This window comes from Trichoderma virens (assembly GCF_000170995.1).
Source record: "Trichoderma virens Gv29-8 chromosome Unknown TRIVIscaffold_87, whole genome shotgun sequence".
Classification (NCBI taxonomy): Eukaryota; Fungi; Ascomycota; class Sordariomycetes; order Hypocreales; family Hypocreaceae; genus Trichoderma; species Trichoderma virens.
The window spans coordinates 210,850-231,197 of record NW_014013662.1 but is presented as its reverse complement, the minus strand read 5'-3'; the positions used below and the strand labels follow the sequence as shown (position 1 = coordinate 231,197).

The following is a 20,348-nucleotide window of genomic DNA, read 5'->3' as shown; positions in this document are numbered from 1 at the left end:
TGCCGCCGCACCCGGGATTGGGCTTTGAAAGCGAAAGGACAGACGAGTGGAAATGGACTTTGCTCATTGCGAGCCAGTCTACCAGGAATGTGCACCAGGCTGTAGCTCGTTGTTGCTATGCAAACCACCCATTCTCCAGAGACCTGAGGCGGTTTCGAAAGCAGGTTAATCACAGCCGTTGATGGACCATACTGTTTCCAACCATCTTCAGTAGACTAGCTAACAAGAATGGACATACTCCTGTACAGTAACTGGGCTGAGAAATTTGTCAAAGTCTCCGGAGCATTCTGTCCTTCGATAAAAACACAGAATCAAAACCGATGTTAGATGTCCACCTCTTCGAGGCCCTTCGTTCGGGGTGACGTGCCCTTTATATACTTTTTTTGATGCCAAGCTCCTGCTGATCAAACACCTAATCTAGCCTATGTCCAAGGAGATATTAATTAAGAAGGCAGCATCTCCAGGGCCTCCTCGTGGGATGATTGGATTAGGTTCGCTGATCCAGACCGTAATTGTAATTTTGCCACGTTTTTGATGGTTGACAACCACGTGGTGATGTCGAGTCATTCGAAGAGGCTATACAGGTGATGCTGGCGAGGTGGATCTGCATAAAATAAGACGGGCTGTTTTCCCATACAAAAACCACCCTGTTCTGCTTATCCAATGCTGTTTGCAGTAACTTATCCGCCATACCAGCCAGCAAACAACCCCTGTCGCCACGATTAGCGAGTGGATTTGTTTTTTATGGAGAAACTGCAATCTCCGCTGATTCATCCGCTCTGTTGGGAAGAACCATTCCAAGATTGCAAAATGCACGAAGGCTACCCCACACAGCAGCACAGATATGGCGATGTCGTCTCCCGGCGGCGGGCTCAGTTTGAACGAACATAAGTCGAACGTTATCGAAATTCATGCCTCGGCTGGGTGGAGTTCATGGCATGGAATGGAAGTTTGCCATCGCATTCACCGACTCTTAGAACGTGGTGGCTTACCGGGGTTCTTCGGACATACTCCTAATCGTAGTAAACTGACCTGAGACCGGATCCGTGTTTAGTCCATCTTAGGCCAAGCCCGATCTACGATAATTGCATGTCGCCCCCCCAGGGGGTTTTGCCTCGACTGGAAACCACGGTGACATCGACTCGTTTCTGAGTCCTCATTTGCCTCTCTGAACATGACGGAGCAACATCCTCTCTTGGCATTCTGCTTCCTCGGTTCGTGACATCTCTAAACATAGGAAGTTTTCAATAGTCCAACTGTTGGATCCCACACAATGGAGCCAGTTTATGCCCTAAGTTCTTCTCGAGTCCTTCGGAGGCAGCGACGTCACGCTCGCTTGCTGTGCGATCCATGACTGTCTCCAATCTCCGTGTCTCCAACGTCTCCATAATTGGTAATACGACGCTGTCCGCCAGGCGATAAATATGGATCTGTTGCAAGAATATGTATACTGTCCATCGCGACACAATCTTGGTGTTTCTCAAGCTTCACCAGTTCTTCATCTGCTTTAGGGAACAGAAAGATGAAGTCCTTTTTCAATGTAGCGGCCACTGCCGCGCTGCTGGCGTGCGCACGCGCAGACAATTCTACCGTTGCTATGATGGACGCGACTGCTGCTCGCCCGCCTCCTCCGCCTCCATGTCGCTACCTTCCTGGCGATGCTAACTGGCCCAGCTCTGCCGCATGGGCGTCTCTGAACTCATCCGTCCATGGCCGACTTATTGCGACCGTTCCTATCGGAACACCGTGCCACGATCCCAAATACAACCAGGCCGTTTGTGCGCAATTGCAATCCAATTGGGAACTGCCGCAAACACAGTTCGTTGGTCCACCCTCTTCAACAACGCCTGTCTGACACGATGTGATAGCTATACGACGTCGTCGTCATTGATGCAGCCCTTCTTCGCCAACCAGAGCTGCGATCCCTTCACTCCCGAGTCTAAGAAGTGCGTTCTGGGCAACTACGTCAGCTACGCTGTCAACGTCACTTGTGACGCTGATGTCCAGGCCGCCCTGGCTTTCGCAACCAAGTACAACATCCGCGTGGTTGTGCGCAACACTGGCCATGAGTATGCCGACACTTATTTGTAACTTCTTATCAGAAACATAAGCTGATTGCTTTTCTTTCTTTAGCTTCTTTGGTCGTTCTACCGGTGCTGGCGCTCTCGGCATCTGGACCCATAACCTGAAGAACATCAGCATCTCGAACTACTCCAGCAAGAACTACACCGGCCCTGCTATGAAGGTAGGCGCTGGTGTCCAAGGCTACGAAATGCTCCAGGCTGCTCACAGCCATGGCTACGTTGCGGTGTCTGGCGAGTGCCCAACCGTTGGCGTCGCTGGAGGCTACACGCAGGGTGGCGGTCACTCTGCTCTGAGCACCAGCTTTGGTATGGGCGCGGATCAGACACTGGAATTCGAGGTTGTCACTGCGGCTGGCAACATCCTTACTGCTTCTCCGTCCCAGAACAGCGACTTGTACTGGGCTCTGAGTGGAGGCGGCTCCGGATACGGTGTCGTTACGTCTATGACTGTCAAGGTTCATCCCGGAGCTACCATCGGCGGTGCTACAGTAACCATCGCAGCCGCCACCACCACACAGGCTAACTTCAACAAGCTTGTGTCTGGATTCCATGCCCTGCTGCCTGCCATGATTGACAAGGGCGCCATGGTGATTTACCTTGTCAACAACGAGATCTTCATGCTCAACCCAGTTACCGTCTACAACTCCACAGCCGACTACGTCCAGAACACTGTCCTGGCGGATTTCAATGCCCTGCTCAGCCAGCTTGGAATTACTCCCGTGGCCTCCCAGTACACCGAGCTTTCATACTATGACCACTACAACACCTACATGGGCCCGCTTCCCAACGGAAACCTTGCTGTCGGAGACTACAACTACGGCAGCAGATTGATCCCCCGCAGCGTCCTCGAGAACAACAACGATGCTTTCCAGGCTGTCCTGCAAAACCTTACCGCACACGGCGTTCTGGCTGTTGGCAGTTCCGCAAACTACGGTGTCCAGCCCCACGCCAACAACGCAGTTAACCCTGTCTGGCGAACCACAACGGTGCACCTGCAGATTGGCACTCCTTGGAACAACACCGCGCCGTGGTCACAGATGATTGCGGACCAGAAGACTATTACCAATGAGTATGTCCCGCAGCTTACTGCTGTGACACCTGGTAGCGGTGCGTACATGAACGAGGGTGATTTCCAGCAGCCCAACTGGCAGCAGACATTCTTCGGCACCAACTACAACACTCTTCTTTCTATCAAGAAGAAGTATGACCCTAACTCTCTCTTTTATGGCCTCCGCCTTGTGGGCAGCGAAGCCTGGACTGTCGGCAACGACGGAAGAATGTGCCGTTCCTAAATACATAGATTTTACTGTCACCTTGAGTGGGCGGAGGGATATTTGAATAGATAATATATTGCTAATTGTTCTTGTTTTCAATATTCACTATGTTGGCCTTATCTCAGCGCCTTTGCCAAGATGCCTCTTATTGGAACCCTTTTCTCCTAGAGCTTTACTGATGGCTTCATCATGGGCTAGGATTGTCTAATTCTTGGCATTGTAAGACCAATCAATTAAACCTAATGACATCTTACCCTTCTTCTTCTTAATATACGATGATGGCGTCAAAACCGGCGAATTGATTGACCCGCGCTGTAGCATGCCCTTCATCGTGCGAAACCCGGCGGAAATAAATGTCAATCGTCGCTGTAGTGTCCAAGTATCGGACAAACCTGAATTGCTTTCCACTTATGCGACTGACAACCGCACCGTTACTTACTTCAAACATGGACAACTAAGAGCACTAGATTAAGACAGTTGAGCAATGATAAGGATGAGAATGATCAATACAGGTTGAAGCTACCAACTGTAGCAACGCAACCCCTCCCCTTCAAAGTAGCAATGCATAACAGGCTTTAAATAATTGAGACTGAGGCAATTATAAGATATAATCAATTGTGAAAGTCAAAATGAACACATGTACGGTTAAATCGGGCGGATAGTTTCCTTGTTCCCTTCCCCGATAGTGCTTACTTGGATGTCGTCAACGTGAATAATTTCAATATCATAGGCCTCATCTGCCATTCAAACGTCCCAAACTAGTTATAAATTTGCCCTATGCTTAACACCGTATCTGACAATAGTGACTCGTTCATGGCAACCCGTGATGATTACTTACACATATACATCCCCTGCTAGCGGCTCCCAGAGTAGACATTATTTGCAGGATGCTGACCGTTGCAGGATGTTATCAACATAACATATAGAAGGCTAGTCCCATATTCGAATTGTAGCATACATAGCAGAGACCTACCTGATAATTAACTTATCAATTCAGCATGGCGCAATCTAGTCAAACGCTCGAGAGTTTACTGTCGATAGTTACTGGGCTTACCACAACGCTCACAACCAATCTTCGAGCAAAAAACCTTTCTGAGCCATCATTTAACGAAGATGCCCCTGGATCGTTCCCTCCCGATCAAGATATCCAAGGCCCCCGTACGAAACTTGTCGAAGCGCTGATGGACATGCTGCATTTAGCCATGGGCCCGAACGAATTTTTTATGACCCAAAATATGTGGGTAGGTGCTACAAACTCGCATCTCTTATCAAGTTTATAGTACTGATATTACAGATCTTAGTTGGGTAATGAGGCCATGGCACTGGACGTCCTCAACCGTTTCAACTTCTGGGGTGCTGTTCCGATTGGAGGCTCTGCCAGCTATGCTGAAATTGCAGTTGCTACGAAATTACCCGAGGAAATAGTTCGCCGATTCCTCCGATTTGGCATGAACATTTACCTGTTTCGACAAGAGTCTCCTGGGTCCGACCGGATCATTCACACTGCTGCCTCTGCATATATGGCACGTAACCACCATATGCAATCGTTCACGAGTCATCTCCTTGAAGATGTGCGCCCTGCGACTACGGTGATGGCAGATGCATTACAAAAATGGTTGGTTGAACACCCGACGCCGAGCGAAGAGGTGGAACATGCTCCTTTTTATCTGGCGAGCTTTGACGGCAAGGTAGTATCTCGCCCGATGTGGGAATTTCTGAACGTGGATGAGAAGGAAGGCAAGCCAAAAGGCTACCGTGCTACCCGATTCGCTGAAGGGTTGCAAGATCTTGGTGGTATGGTTAATACCGAGACCTATGTGGAAACCTTTGACTGGGAGAGCCTCGGAGAGGCTACTGTTGTTGATGTATGCATTGTACACTATTCTAGCACGAGAGTTCTGATAGCTAATGCACTCACAGGTGGGCGGCTCAAGTGGTCATATCAGTGCTATGGTAGCGAAATCTCATCCAAACCTCCGCTTCACAGTTCAGGATCTCTCAGAGCTACAGCCAGCTTTCGACAGTGCCATGGCATCGACGCCTGAGCTTGCAAGTAGCATATCATTTCAGGTACATGACTTCTTTACGCCACAGCCTCTTTCCGCAAGCGCATATATCTTTCGCAATATCTTTCATGACTGGCCGGACAAATATGTTGTGAAAATTCTTCAGCAGCTAGTTCCAGCTTTGACACCAGGGGCTCACGTCGTGCTATTCGATATATTATGCTTCCGGACTACGACAAAGATCAGCAACGACCACCGTTACCCGTAAGAAAGATGCAGAGCGCTTTTGACATGCAGATGTTAGTCCTTTTCAATGCCAAGGAACGTACAGCAGAGGATTGGGCTACCGTATTCAAGATGGCAGACGATCGGTTTCAGGTGAATGCCGTAAAGGTAATCCCAGGTGCTAGTGTAGGGCTTATCGACGTTATGTTTGATGGGGAAAAGGAGGATAAAGAGTAACTTGACGCAAAGCATAGTTTGCGGGTTTAAAGACGAAAGAGTACATATATGATCGATGTTCTATTAAAAGATAAAACTAGTGATTTGTTGTATTTAGAATACTATTTGAGCTACAAGCTGGGCAAAGAGTGTTCCTCGACTTCTTTTCATTAAACAGAGAATACCGAAATCGGAGTATTTCTCAGCCGGTGGTGGGGATTTCGAACGGAATCCAAGTGAATGGCCTCGGATATGATACAAGTTAATTCATGATGAGCCGAGATACTTTGCCGTTCCATTCCGTAGAACCTCATTGAATGTAGTCATATCAACTCATTGCCCTAAGCTCTTTACGGATCCGACTATATATTGCCACTTTCGGATGATGGCACATGTAGCGTACAAACTAGGCATCGGCCCGGGATCGCCAAGGTTGTAGCTAATGTAGATTCGCGCATGCCAAGCAGCCGAGGAATCTAGAGCATTATCACACCATTTATTCGGAGATCCAAGTCACTACATGCCTTGGCACGCTGATTGCCCCATTTGTGCTTAGCCACTTCGTGGATAACCATGGGGTAGAGAAATACACGTATGAATCGCGATTAGAATTCGTGGGGTGCTTGTAGAAAGAACATTGGAACTTTTGATCATTACACGTATATTTTGGCAGGCAAGTTACATAAGAGCCCAGCCTAGGCTACATAAAAGTATTAGGCGTATTATCGGATTAGTATTCATGTGAAATTCAACATATCGACAAAGCTGAAAATGGATGCCTCAGCTGTAAGAGCATCAATAAAATCTGCCTTGGTGGCATTGGCACCGAAAAGCTCCAGCTGAAGAGCAGTATCCGGGATAGATGTCGGAGGGGGCATTAGCTCCGCCACCGGCGTTACGGTTTGCTCGGTAAGAGAATGGTTCAAAGAAATGCTGGCGGCGTCGTCAGGGAAGAGCTGCTGTATAGCCTTGCCGAATATACCTCGGCACACGGAAGCGACTGAATAGGTCTTTTGCAGCTCTTCCAAGATCATCATGCACATGTTCAGCATGTTTAAGCCGAGCCTTCTTGAAAGAGCGTCGCCGAATTTGCAATTGAGGAGGTAGACTTGCATTGCCGGGACCAAAAGAGTAGGTCTGCCGAGTAACATTAGCTTCTCTCGGTCAAACACAGCTAGTGAATGATATCGGTTGAGAACTGGGGTGGATGTGGCAATAACTCACGTCATTGGCCCAGCATAAGAAAAGAAGTTGCCCTGGGCGAGAGAATAGACAATGTTACAAGTCTTTGATGCAGCGGACATTGCTTTCCCTTGCATTTCCTGCTGCCATTCTCTCTGGCGGTATGAAGGAAGATCTGAAGGAGCCTCTACACTACAAGGTCGGTAAAATGTGACCAAGATGGCTCTGCACTAGTCAGTAAGTGAAAACCACATTACAAGGCAAAGAGAGGAAGTGAAGCAACGAAGGAGCACTAACTGATAGTGAAGCTGCAAATGGTAGTAATAAAAGGTTGCCAGCCGAGACAGACTAGGGTCTGGGTGTTCCGGCATATTAAAGCGCATCAACTCCGCCTCGAGGGTATCAATCTGGTTGATTGTTGGTTTTGGTCGTCGCAGCTGGTAGCATGTCATGAGAGTCTTGCCCAGCAATTTCGTCATTTGTATCAGCTGAATCCAGTATTCTGCCAATCGCGGCAGGTCCCTCGGAAAATAAGCCGAAGTCACAGACTCTGGTATACCTTCCAGGTCCACAGCAATGTCCGAGACCAACGGATCAGGAGTGTCAGATTCATCAAGATTTATTCGTAGGGGCCTTCCAAGGGACACAGAAAGCCAACGGTCTCGCCAGAAGCATGTCCACCACAGTCTGCGAAATAGGGAGCGCTGCCGTTCGGTTATGGATGTGTTGTATCCGATAGCGTCAATATCGCGGTGAAGGCCGAGAACATGGCATAAGTTGATAGCTCGGCCACTCCACTGCCATGGTTGCATATGATCTTCTATGTCCGAATTCCAGAAACCTAGTAGCAGCGCTCCTTGTAGAAGAACAAGGTTATTCTTCTCACCACCGTTGTTATATATGCACTATAAATATACCATGGATCAGTTTATGGGAGAAAGAGAACGAATACATAAATAAGAAGATGACTTACAACTGCACGAGCAAACATCTCAGCCTTGAAAGCTTTCCGAGATGCAAAGCCCTCATTCTCGTATATCTCTGCGGGTATGTACTGTGGTCCGCATTCAGTCATTACACACATCACAGAGGAATTGGGCGGACAGGTGTATTTACATTGGAAGAGATAGTATAAAGACCCCATAGAAGTATAAGGTTATAATCCTGAAGTCGTTTAGAGCGGTGATATTCCAGGAGCTTGTCCGCTTCCAAGATGGGCATGATTGGGTGGACATTGTGAAAATATGCCCGAATCAGACTATCACTTGCTGTTTCTGATAAAAATGAATAGACGCCTTTGCGGCGGAGAAAGGTTTTTTCATCTTCGGTTAAGATGGTTTGCTTTGCTGCTGGCATGAGGAGATGTTTTGGTATGAGGTGATCCGTTGTGCATATATGCATAGTAGAGGTAGGCCCCCCAGTCTGCTCACCTGTATGGATATAGAGTTAAAAACGCTGCCGTATGAGATCATGACACCCCCGATGATCTTTCTGGTTGACATACCGATGTAGTATGGGACTTGGCACTCTCTTCGTGGATGTCCCAAGGCCACTTCTACCATTTCGACACCGAGCTGTTCTTCTTCAGCAGCACTTGGTTCACTGGATGCGGCTGAAACTTTAGTATCAGGCGTGTCTAATGGTGCTTGTGTATCTTGTAGTGGCGCAACGTCGCCCCCCGGACTAGAATCTGGCGATGAAGGATTGGGGCCCCGATTGCTTTGATTAGCGGTATCTCGCATTGCCGAGCTTTCAGCATAGTGACGAGGTGCCGGGAATACGGTAGTGTTCTGCCGATGGCTGTGGGACACGTGGCTTGCAATCAGTGATCCGGTTAGATGATATAAACCTCTTCCCCAATGTATCATGGGAGTTTGCCTTACCGTTTGCCCTGTCTTGGCTTTAAGATGCATTCCGTTTGGTCCTGCTCGCAGCTAATACACGGCACCCCGGTCATAGACACGCTACATCGAACCTTGCGCACCCGGCAGGTTTGACAAGCAATAGCCGAACGATAGCGGCGAGTCGACATCTTGACGTCCAGAGCCTTGGTTGTCTTTACCTCAACGTAGACCTACTATCGAAGGGGTCTTTGCCTGTTGGGAAATAGAATCGAGGAGCCTCGATGCATGGAAACCTCGGAATCTTAAACCTCGGACTTGAATCCCACGTCAGCCGAGGTTCAGCTTGTGATTGGCTGAGTGATGACATACGACCCATTTATATGATTAGAATGATGTCTCCCTGCAGACGCAAGGATTACATTATATGATGAGTAATCGAGAAATCGAATGAGTAATCTAGAAATCTGAGTAGAAGATGAGAAGTACGGAGTAATTGCTGCAAAAATGTATGCAAACTTGTAAGGGGGGTTACCAGATAACTTATGTTGAAATGGTTTGAATTTTGAGTCATGAGCGAAATATACAAAGAGCTTTCTTACGGCAGTTGTTTGCCGATTACGACCAGTAGCTAGTCTGGGCAAAGTGGGAACATACGGAGCGGCCGTACGGAATGCTCCGGAGTGCCGAGGAATCTCTGTGTAGATACAACAAGCTTATTCCAAGTAGCAAATCAGGAGGATTTTTAAAAGATTCAAAATCTAGTAATGCCATATTGAGTCATATCGAGCCGTATTTGTATACCCCAATGGCCCCGGTATCCAAAACTCCGGACCTCTCAGGTGCTTCAATTGCCCCATTTTGGCGGGTATGCATGATCGCGCTATATACTCCGTAGGAGCGAGAGCTTAATTGTAGCTATGACCCTTGTTCATACTTGCAGATCTTAAAACAAACTATTGAGACCGCTTCTAGCTGCCGAGAGTCTAGAGAGGCATCGTAAAACTCTAGACCGGCCTCAGATCATCAACGGCTGTTGATGTCCATATTCCGGGCCATAAATAGGACCCCGAAAATAGCTTGGATAAGATATATGTTTACCACCCGCTTTTGATTGGTATATGGAATGCAAAACCATGTCAAAACATCATAAGTAGTTGATACTGTATGGGTCAAGCCCTGGTCAATATCGCAGTGATGGAGACATCTAACCAATCACGAGTTTAGCTTCTCCGGTATGAGTGGCCGTCATCCGGCCCGGTCTTCGGTGCTTGGACCCATATGGGATCCCGTTACAAAATACATGATAGGAGATGTATGTTGGTTGGCCTTTGAGACGAGTGAATTCCTCTGGTCCCAACACAGAACCAGGTCACACATGACGAGCTGCCCTAACCAACCAGCCCGCACACGATTCCTTTAATGAGCAAAAGTCCCCCCCTTAAGGGCTCAAGGCTGCTCTGCGGCTTTACAAAGACAAAATCCAGGTAGTTATTGAAGTCGAAATGTCGGAGAGTCATGTGTTTGACATTACCAAGTGTGCACGGCCGAATATTCTAGCTTTGAAGCCATACACTACCCCGAGAGAGTACATAGATTCCTGGTTTGTAACGCAGAGTATTGTGCGCTGACCATTCTGCAGAGACTGCATCAATGACGATGGTGTGACTTTTCTCGATGCCAATGAGAATGCATTTGGACCATGCATTCTCGTTGGTGACGCTGCCTCGCCTGCTGATCATGGTGTAACTATTCAGCGTGCTCTGGATCCTCAGGCGCTTCAGCTTCACCGGTACCCCGACGCGTGAGTAAATCAACATAACAATCAGGTACCTAATTGACAGTATTTTAGACAACAGAGAACATTGAAGCAAAAGTTCTGTGATCTTCGCAATACTCGCCAAGATGTAACTGCACCCTTGATACCGGACAATGTCTGTCTTAGTGTGGGTTCTGATGAATCCATTGACTGCATCATCCGCGCCTTTTGCACACCAGGTAAAGACAAGATCCTCATTTGTCCTCCGACCTATGGCATGTATCAAGTCAGTGCCGATGTGAACGACGTTGGGGTTGTCCACGTGGATCTCGACAGTCACAACGGTTTCGCCTTGCGTCCAGACAAAATTAGCAAGCAACTTTCCAACGACGCATCAATAAAAATTGTTTTCGTGTGCTCCCCAGCGAACCCAACTGGTAATATCATTGCCCGATCCGATATTCTCCAGTTGTTACAGCATCCCACCTGGAACGGTGTCGTGGTTGTCGATGAGGCTTATGTCGATTTTGCGCCAAGTGTCAGCTTTGTGGGAGAAGTCAACAAATGGCCCAACCTGATTGTGACGCACACGCTTAGCAAGGCATTCGGTCTTGCTGGCGTCCGGCTCGGTATCACTTACTCCTCGGTTCAAATCTCTCAGCTGTTGAACAATTTGAGAGGCCCTTATAACATGTCCGCCCCGACAGTCGCTCTAGCCGCTGCAGCCCTTCAGCCGGAATCACAAGCAAAATTAGACGAATATCGATGCAAGATGGCTGAACAGCGAGATCGACTGAGACAAGAACTATCCCAGATCCCCGGTGTCGGTAGATTTCTTGGCGGATTCAATACTAACTTCGTCTTGGTCGAGTTCCTTAGCAAGGCCGCTGACGAGGGCGGAGTTCCCGACAACGACATTGCGAAGTCTGTGCTGAGGTTCCTGACGATACGATCAAAAGTCTTGGTTCGCTACCGTGGCGACGAGGCAGGTTGTGTTGGTAGTCTCAGGATTTCGGTGGGCAATGCAGAGCAAGTCACCAACCTTCTTGCACAAATTCGGGTGGCTCTTGACGATGCATATGATCGTAAGCAGCAGCAGCAGGAAAATTAATAACATAAGTCAAATCAGTCTCATCTGCGATGTTAATCAACATTCTGTGAACAATGGTTTTGTGCATCTGTTCTAATTTAACCCGCGGTGGGAGCTCTACGCATGATCTGTAGAAATAGTTTTCAAGCGCAATCTAACCAATTGCACAGTAAGAATAAATATAGTATTTTTAGTTACTATGTAGAAGATCGAGCAAGTTGCATCTCTGCAGCACGTATGCAAGGGAGATCCAAGTCTTGTCTTGCATGAAATTTCCGCCAACGTGCGCAGGATCCGAGCGGCATGACCACTTGTTAAAACCTGGATTCATAAACCCCTCAATTCGTGCCGCTCAACAAGATTCAGTCCTCAACGTCAAACTGGCCACAGAGCCGCTTCAATCAATATCAATCACAATGGTGACTACCGTTACCGATACGGCCTTGCTTGTGACAACTCTGAGTCCTTTGTCCATTGGCGTAGCTTTTGTTACTATCTTGGTACTGAAAGTTCTCTACGGACTGAGTACTGACCGCCTTGGACATATTCCAGGTCCTCTCATTGCTCGTCTTACTCCAATCTGGTACTGGTATCTTTGCTGGAAGGGCATCGAATGTACAGTTATTGCTGCCTTGCACAAGAAATACGGACCCGTGGTTCGCATTGCCCCGAATGAGATTGACATTTCCGACGGAGCAGCTGTCAATCCTATATATGTTGACAATGGCGGCTTTAGAAAGACTGCCGGATACAGAAACTTTGATATAAATGGCTTTCCTACCATTTTCTCGGTAGTGGATCATGCTCATAGAGCAGTTCGGGCCAAAGCTGTATCGCCATTGTTTGCGCAGCAAGCAATTACCAACAGCAAGCCGGCTATGCAGAAAATTATCGATGCAACACTAGATGAGCTACAGCACCGAAGATCTCTGGCAGCCGGCCGACCAGTCGATTTATTAAACCTCTTTCGCTGCATGTCGATTGATGCTATGACGGAACATCTGATTGGGGAGTGCTTCAACAGTGTCGGCAGCGAAAGACTCAGCGCAGCTGCTTTTGTCGATAATTTCGTTGCGGGCGGTCGCTTCTTTTATCTTCCGAGCTGGATATTTAGCCTTGCTGACAGCTGGGCTGCAAAGCTTGACGAAAACAAGGCGTCAATAACCACGAGTACAGATATTGTTCAGAAGTTCGCAGCCAAGGTTGTTGATGACAGTATTGCTCAGGGAGAGAAGGATACCTACCAAGGACGGCTGCTCAGCGCAAATATCTCGCGAGAAGAAACCATAGCACAGATAATGGACATTATGTTTGCAGGCACAGATGGGGTTGCCAGGGTTCTGGCCGTCTTCTGCTGGCATCTGATCCAGGCCCCTGACAAGTGAGTTGCCTCCAAACTTACATATATGGACACCTTGTTGAAATCTTCTATAGGTACGACAGAATTTACAACGAAATCATCCAAAACCCAGAAGTAGACGCTCGATCTCTTCCTTATCTCTCGGGTGCTGTTAAAGAGGCTTCCCGTCTAGCGCTGGCCAATCCCACTCGTCTCCCCCGGATTGTCCCATCAGGCGGACTGAAAGTCTCGGGTTTACCAATTATTCCAGAGGGCACTAGCGTTGGCATTGGAGCGTACTCGCTACATTTCAACCCTAAAGTGTTTCCAGAGCCAGATGCATTCGTGCCAGAGCGGTGGCTAGAGTGTACGCCTGAGATGTTGCGAGACAGTTTTCCTTTTGGTAAAGGCCCGCGGCAATGCATTGCTCGCAACTTCGCCTCTGCTATTGTTTGGTGGGCTTCCGAGGCTCTAGTTCGGAGCCGTGTATTGGATGGTGCGAAACCAGTGCAAGAGAAGCTTGAGATTGTAGAGTGGTTCAATAGCAAGCAAGTGGGTGGTAATATTGAGCTTAGCTGGGCATAGAATGTTTGAACTTTATGATCCATCCACATGTAGATGTGATATGCGATGTAAGATTAAGTCAATTGTTTTCAACTTTTGTTCAAATCGGGACGTTAAGTAAAACAAAGTGTATGACAACGATGGCTTTGAAGGATAATCCTGAATTATATTGGACATGACAATACAGCTGAATCCCTTTCTATTGTGTATGTATTGTTGTTATGGAAGAGTAATCTTGCGTATCTCAATATTCCTCTTAAAGGATAATATGATTATATATATCGGCTACCTATCCTTAGTTTTCTTTGGCCGCTGGTGGATTCTTGATCGCCTCTTTCAGTTCCTCGAAAGCCTTCAAGATATCCCTCTTGTTTTCAGTCATCCATACCTCGCGCGATTTCTCCCCTAGTTCGCCTTTGTGCATGGCGGCAAAGATATCAGATGCTTCACCATTCTTTGCAAATACAAGCTGTGGCCGTGTAGGGCTTACACGCATCTCTGCCCCCTCAAGCGAAACCTTGACTTGTTCCGAGGCATTACTGCCACCCGTCATGCCGTAGCTCACGATAGCTGCCGGCTTTCCCATCCACTCATTCCTCAGGTAGTCAATAGCATTTTTCGTGCTTCCCGCCATGCCGTAGTTGTATTCGGGGATGACGAGGATGTAGGCGTCGTATTTGGAGATCTCGGCACTCCAGCGTCGGCTATGTTCGTTGGCATAGGTTGCTTGAGAGGGAACTTGGTACGGAACAATGCTCTCATCGTAGATTGGCAGCTTAAATTCTGCAACATCAACCAAGGAGAGCCTTGTCTCGTTTCCATCTTCTTTTTCGAGAATGTCTTTGACAATGTTGGCAATTTCCGGTCCAACTCTAATAGGTCTGGTGCTGGTGATGATAATGGCCACTTTGGCCTGACTAGATGCGGTCATTTTGACTTGTGTTAGGAAGTAAATGTTTATGAAACTTTAATAAGAAGCGTTGGAATGGATTGATGGTGAGAAAAGCGTACCATTCGCCTACTGGATAATTTTGGAGCTTCTTATACCTTCGACCAGTTCCAAGTCCGCTTCATCGGATCCAACATGTCCGCGGCAATCAAGCGGAGAATCATTCTCCACCTTCAAAACGATGATTATAAACACGTCGAGCCAACATTACAGAGTTGAATGAAGACAAGACATAATTCCGCGCGTTCTACCATCATCTTCCGGTCATCCAGATTAATAAGTGACATACCCAAAGTGGCGTTATTCCCATTTCAGAAAGAGTACGTGGGTACATGTGGATTATCCTCTATATTCAGGGTTATTCAAGCATTTTCTACTTGAGATTCAGAGATTCTGGCCTTGTCCTGGAGCTGCTCATAACTGCGAGCATCCGTACCGAAAGTAAAGTTGGTTTAATTTCTCATGCTAAACTCTCGTAATCCTTCTTGTGGAGATTTTGCTAAATAATCCTAGCAAGTAAGATGGGTCTATCCCAATCGGGAAAGAGTACAAAGGTACACTGATCTCGGCGTCAAAATGCGTTGTGAGCGGTGTCGGAATTTCAGTGATGGCATCACACAAACACACACACAATCCGTCGAAATTCAGGACCAGCAGTTCTTCCGCCGTGCTCTGGATCATAGTCCGCCATACTTATCCATCTAAGTATTGCCTGATATTGGCCCCCACTCTAGTGCGTCAACAGCCACGGAAAAGCCAGCTCCGAATCATGGCCTCTCGCCTGTAAGCTGAATGAAGCTCTACTCCGGAGCGTTGCCACCAATGGAGAGCAAGCTTGAGTTCATAAATTTGTCACATCCTTCACAAGCGTCTTCTTCTAAATTACAACGTCTGGCGTACTCACATGCTGCTCGAGTATCTCATGCTAGAGTGAGGCATGCCCGCAAAGCCGCAGGTCAGGCCAACATTGTGGAGCCGAGTATTCCGCATACAGAGAAAGGTCAGGCCGATGAAGCCACAGAGCGGAGAGATGATAGTTTGGTCGAAATCAGACCCGAGGCGTGTTCAATTGTGATCCCCGATCCTGTCAATCAGCTCACATCCAGTCGCCGGGATCTTTTTGGATGCTTTGCTAGGCCGCTTTCGCCGCTGGAGGAGTACCTCTTTGACCACTGTAAGTCGGTCTGTAGCTTATTACTAGTGGTTTGTTACAATTATTCTCGGACCTTGGCTGATTGATGGGCTCCCAGATGTGACAATAGTCACTACCCAATATGGATCCAAGTGCATGATACTCAAAGATCCAACCATCCATCACCACCAGCTACGGATAAGTTGGATCCAACTAGCCATATCCAATGTAGAACTTCTGAGTACTACCTTTTTATCCACTTGCCGTCATTTATATGAAGTATATAAGAAAGAGGAATACGCTACTTGGGCGACGCAGTATAGAATCTTCTGCATCCGTGCTATTAGAATGGCCATAGGGACTAGGAATTGCTCAGCGAGAGACTCTATAATTGCCACTATTATTTCATTGATACTGGATGAGGTAAGTGTGGTCTCCTATCGCTCATATAATACAAAAGAGGCTGACAAGGCTGGGCTAATGCGAATATATAGATACAAGCTGGTAATATTGATGCATCTAGACAGCATGTGCGTGGGCTTGCGGAAATAGTACACTCCTCTGGAGGGCCGCAAACACTTGGTATGAATGGCTTGCTGAAGCATCTGTTTGAGAAATTGGCATATGACATGGGACTTCTCCTAGACGAAGAAGCAAGTTCAGTGGGACTGATCGATTTTGTTGCTCGAGGCGGAATAAATATGCCGAGCATTCCAACTTAGAGGCAAGAAATGAACCTTCATATTAGAAACACAATCTGGCAGAATTGACATCTGCTACACTCAAATAAGTATAATATCCCTGCATGGTATCTCATCCCATACATCCTCATGCGCCTATTTTATGAACATCACATGGCCCCGTAAGCACTCTTCTATCGTCGTTTGGTCAAGGCGAACAGTGGATGGCATCCTACCGCCCTTGTATGAATGGCTTCAACACTGGACAATAAAATTAGAAACCGTTATTTTAGCTTTCAAACAGCATGTAGAGCATACCAGGGGCATACAATGTATCACCATCAAAGACCAAGCAGCCCCACCAAGGTTCATCACGACTCCACGACAAATCGAAACCCACAAAACTTATACACCGAGGGCAAAAAAAGAATTTGCAATGCGTAATCTGGGAATCGAACCCAGGGCTCCCCGACGTTGCTCGGATGGCAACGGAGAATTTTACCACTAAACCAATTACGCTTGAATGAAAGATACAGGGCTGATTTTTAGTATATGCACTTTGCTGCGATTCTTCGACTTGGACTGCTGTTCTTCTCCTTTACCATAGGTAGGGGGTTGCGAGTGCTTATATAAGGCTATTCGAGATAATTTAAAATGCAAAGTAAACGTAGTCTCATAGAGTATAGGTATTATGTTTGGCAGCATCTTGCTTTGTATTCATCTATGTTATATATTAACGGCATCATTGCGATGGCCAGGGAGTGCGCGTGTTGAGCCGCGATCTATTTCAGCCCACCAGAGAAAGCGAAGTACGTTTAGTACTAAGCCCCAGATATTCATTCATTTATTAAATTTTAAGTAAAAACAATGCATGTCAAAAAGAACCCAACCAAATCTCATTTCCCCTACCAAATGGTAGATGTACTTCATTCAGTCTCCGGGCTGGGAAGCTCGGTAGACTGAATTCCCCAGCTATCAATTTTGGCCAGGTTGCGGAGGCTAGGATCCCGACTCAAAATTCCAGGGAAAATCATTGGATCATTTCCAGAAATGTGCACATCTGCAGCTGAACTGGGAGCCTTTCGAAGAGATGGGGCTTCTGATGTAGGACTCGTGATGCTTGATGTTGCCTCTGTCGCGCTTGAGGAGGGAATGTTTCCGCTTGATGACTTTGAGGCCAACTCAGTCTTGATGCTCTTCTTTTCAGCATTTGGATCAAATGCAGCGTATCGACTAAGTCTATATGGCCATTTAATAAAATTGATTAGCCATGCTCCCACAATCACAAAGCGAGAAGAAAAAAGACACTTACACCTCCCTCTCCGTAAGCAAGGTATGATACCTAAACTCCTCTCTCCGGTCAGGAACATTGGTCTTGGCCATGGTATTTCCTTCTTTGCCCGGCTTATCAAAGTTGGGCCCTAGCCACTGCTCCTTAACAGCCGCCTCGTAGCCGCTCTGCTTAACCGAGTTCTTGGCCAGCTCGCACATGTCTGTAGGGCTGAGCTTGTAGATCTGTGCGGCAACAGCATATTCCTCCATCAAAGGCTCCTTTGTGAACGCAAACTGCAGCGGATCGTCGGTTGAGAGGGAAACGTTGAGACCTCGTTTAAAGTATTGAGGGAATGGGTTGCGGTCATATGATAGGAATAATGCGTTGTTGCTCAACGGCGACATAGCAACTCCAATCTGTTCAAGGTAAAACACATACTGCAACAACGGGACCTTTCGGAGAAGCACTCCGTGGCTGATGCTGTGGCAGCAAAGCGTCGCAACAGCTATATGCTCTGGGTCTCCAGCTTCAGCACAGTGAGGTCGCAAGATGAGAGTGTTGAAGCCACGCTTCTTGCGCCACGAGTTGAGAGACGCCATGTTGGCGAAGAGGTAGTAGATCCAATAGTTATACGGAGGGTTTTGCTTCGTGTTCCACTCCTTTGGAACTGGAAACTTCCTGTACAGGCGCCTCTCAATCTTGCTCTCGTCGTCAACGCTGTCGAGACCGACGACGCGCTGAAGGAAGATGTGAAGCTTCGGGTGGCTGGAAGGGTCCTTTGTGACTTCGAACAGCGGCTGGAAGACATTGGTGATGACTTGGTCAAAGGATTCCATCAAGCCGTTGTCCTTGTAGACATCGTACAGACGAGGGATCTGGATGAGCCACCGGACGTTCTGCGAGAACAGCTTGTTGTCAACAACCCAGGCTGCGAGTTTGTCCCATTCGTCGAGTGATTTGCCGTAGATGGATAGACGCCATTCGGCCATTTGGTACTTGCTAGCTTCAAGGTCGGAAATAACCTCTTTGGTGAGCTCGGCTAGATAGCGACCTTTGATTAGGTTGTCCGTCTTTAAGAAGATCTCTCGGAGTCGAGATTCTCCAACGGGGTTATATTTAAGATTGAACTTGTCAAATCGGTGAAAAGAATCAACGTGAGCCTATTATCGAGTCAGCTTAGAAATGTCCCTAGCATGTTTGATAACAGGATAACATACGTGCATATCAAGTGTATCAATACTCAAGTCATATGCCGTGAGATTAATACTGGCAAACACCTCGGCAAGCGTCAAGTGCTTCCCATCACGAAACAAGACAACTTCATCAGGGTTCTTCTTCATCCTGCTCTTGATGAAGCGCAGCAAGTGCTTCTGGTTCATAGACGCCGAGTGGTGCACGTGAGTGTCTACTTTTCGAACATTGTAAAAGTCTCTGTGAGGCACCTTTTTGCTGTCGGCAGTTTCCTGATACTCATTAAGAAGTGCGTACAGGTTAAATTTGCCTTCGAGGTACTGCAGGCGGCGGAAGGCGAAGCTCTTGCTTGGTCCGTCTGACGAGGCGGTAAGGATTCTCTCGAGATCCATGTAAAACTGCCTAATGGTTGGGATTTGGAAAGCAGGTGTTTGAGAATCGGCACCCTCAAAGACTTCATAAACGCCAGCATCGCTCAGCTTGAATGTCATGCTGTCCTCCTTTGAAGGCAATGGCATGACATGCTCCATGTCGAAGGAATCTCCGGCCTTGTCTCCAGGGGGGTAAATCTGCCAGTCGGTGGCATCTCTTGGATCATCGCCATATCGCTGAAGGGAAATGGCCATGTATTTCTTTCTCAGCGCGATAATGTCTTGGATGCTCTTGGAAATGGAGCTCAACTCTGCCGTCACCTGCGGCTGAGGGTCGAGGAAGTTGATGTTGGAGATTCCTCTGGTAGCTTCAGCTGCAAGTCTAGCGTTGTCTAATCCAGGTACAGACGCTTTGCCAAAAGACTCAGACAGCGCGGAATCGCCCTCATACTCAAGGCCGCCGCTTGATGCCAGAGCTGCGACAGGGTCATTAAAAGAGGATGACTGCGCCTGTTCCGTACTGTCTAGCTGGCTTCGCTGGTAGAACAGCTTAGCATCAGTTTGGGACATTTGCCGCTCAACGACGGAGTCGTAGAACGTGGTGCGGTGAGGAATATCTCTTGGAAGCACGCCATCTTCAGGAGTCTCGGGCGGCTGAGGGGTATTTTCTCTGTCACTCTCTTCTCTGTGATGAGAACACATTTTGGAGGGGGGAATGGCCCGAACACCACAGTCTTTTATTCTACGACTGAAAAGGTGATGGGTACCGATTTTTTTTTTCTCTAAAGAATTGGTGTTAATTAATGTATATTTGGTGCAATTACAACTATAGAACACGAATTGCAGTATTTAGGCATCTGAGAACATTGTAGGTATATTTTCAACGCGTGACAATAACTAAAAACAGCTTTGGATAAAGTGCAGAAACTCAATAAATTTTGAAAACTAAAAATAAAATAAAAAAAAACGCTCAACGTACCAGAGCAGACGGCGTATAGATCAAGGGAGAAAACAAATAGATGTATTATAGGTTCAGGGTAAATGAAAAATAACAACGGCGGTAGCAGTAGCAGCAGATGGAGTCGCCAATTTGCGAAACCTTTTTTAAGTTTTGGAAATTCTTCAAAGACCAGAGGCATCTCTCAGCTCTTTATACTCCGGACAGCCCTACT

General features: G+C 47.3%; 8 protein-coding genes across 8 annotated transcripts; 5 read left to right on the top strand and 3 right to left on the bottom strand.

The window, feature by feature from the left end:
* Positions 1–1,600: 1,600 nt before the first annotated feature.
* TRIVIDRAFT_45231 (uncharacterized protein) lies at positions 1,601–3,376 on the top strand (the record flags this gene model as incomplete). Its single annotated transcript, XM_014096622.1, has 3 exons — positions 1,601–1,818; positions 1,869–2,069; positions 2,134–3,376. 3 exons carry the CDS (start codon positions 1,601–1,603, stop codon positions 3,374–3,376), a joined length of 1,662 nt encoding a protein of 553 aa, XP_013952097.1.
* A 980-nt stretch (positions 3,377–4,356) lies between these two features.
* Positions 4,357–5,826, top strand: TRIVIDRAFT_194407 (uncharacterized protein; the record flags this gene model as incomplete). The annotated part of the gene is made up of 4 exons (XM_014096621.1): positions 4,357–4,599; positions 4,660–5,223; positions 5,279–5,566; positions 5,611–5,826. The coding sequence occupies 4 exons, from the start codon at positions 4,357–4,359 to the stop codon at positions 5,824–5,826; spliced, it is 1,311 nt and encodes a 436-aa protein (XP_013952096.1).
* A 716-nt stretch (positions 5,827–6,542) lies between these two features.
* TRIVIDRAFT_194406 (uncharacterized protein) lies at positions 6,543–9,019 on the bottom strand (the record flags this gene model as incomplete). The annotated part of the gene is made up of 7 exons (XM_014096620.1): positions 6,543–6,942; positions 7,030–7,212; positions 7,285–7,868; positions 7,961–8,041; positions 8,104–8,417; positions 8,492–8,670; positions 8,871–9,019. 7 exons carry the CDS (start codon positions 9,017–9,019, stop codon positions 6,543–6,545), a joined length of 1,890 nt encoding a protein of 629 aa, XP_013952095.1.
* A 1,314-nt stretch (positions 9,020–10,333) lies between these two features.
* Positions 10,334–11,698, top strand: TRIVIDRAFT_44390 (uncharacterized protein; the record flags this gene model as incomplete). The annotated part of the gene is made up of 3 exons (XM_014096619.1): positions 10,334–10,416; positions 10,471–10,632; positions 10,681–11,698. The coding sequence occupies 3 exons, from the start codon at positions 10,334–10,336 to the stop codon at positions 11,696–11,698; spliced, it is 1,263 nt and encodes a 420-aa protein (XP_013952094.1).
* Positions 11,699–12,093: 395 nt separating this feature from the next.
* On the top strand, positions 12,094–13,601 carry TRIVIDRAFT_44583 (uncharacterized protein; the record flags this gene model as incomplete). The annotated part of the gene is made up of 2 exons (XM_014096618.1): positions 12,094–13,058; positions 13,112–13,601. The coding sequence occupies 2 exons, from the start codon at positions 12,094–12,096 to the stop codon at positions 13,599–13,601; spliced, it is 1,455 nt and encodes a 484-aa protein (XP_013952093.1).
* A 274-nt stretch (positions 13,602–13,875) lies between these two features.
* On the bottom strand, positions 13,876–14,511 carry TRIVIDRAFT_57825 (uncharacterized protein; the record flags this gene model as incomplete). Its single annotated transcript, XM_014096617.1, has 1 exon — positions 13,876–14,511. The coding sequence occupies one exon, from the start codon at positions 14,509–14,511 to the stop codon at positions 13,876–13,878; it is 636 nt and encodes a 211-aa protein (XP_013952092.1).
* A 594-nt stretch (positions 14,512–15,105) lies between these two features.
* On the top strand, positions 15,106–16,383 carry TRIVIDRAFT_67117 (uncharacterized protein; the record flags this gene model as incomplete). The annotated part of the gene is made up of 5 exons (XM_014096616.1): positions 15,106–15,112; positions 15,264–15,312; positions 15,459–15,703; positions 16,020–16,084; positions 16,156–16,383. 5 exons carry the CDS (start codon positions 15,106–15,108, stop codon positions 16,381–16,383), a joined length of 594 nt encoding a protein of 197 aa, XP_013952091.1.
* A 938-nt stretch (positions 16,384–17,321) lies between these two features.
* On the bottom strand, positions 17,322–19,815 carry TRIVIDRAFT_11084 (uncharacterized protein; the record flags this gene model as incomplete). Its single annotated transcript, XM_014096538.1, has 3 exons — positions 17,322–17,580; positions 17,654–18,774; positions 18,832–19,815. Coding segments are annotated over 3 exons (2,364 nt in total), but the record flags the coding sequence as incomplete, so codon positions are not given.
* Between the last annotated feature and the right edge of the window lie 533 nt (positions 19,816–20,348).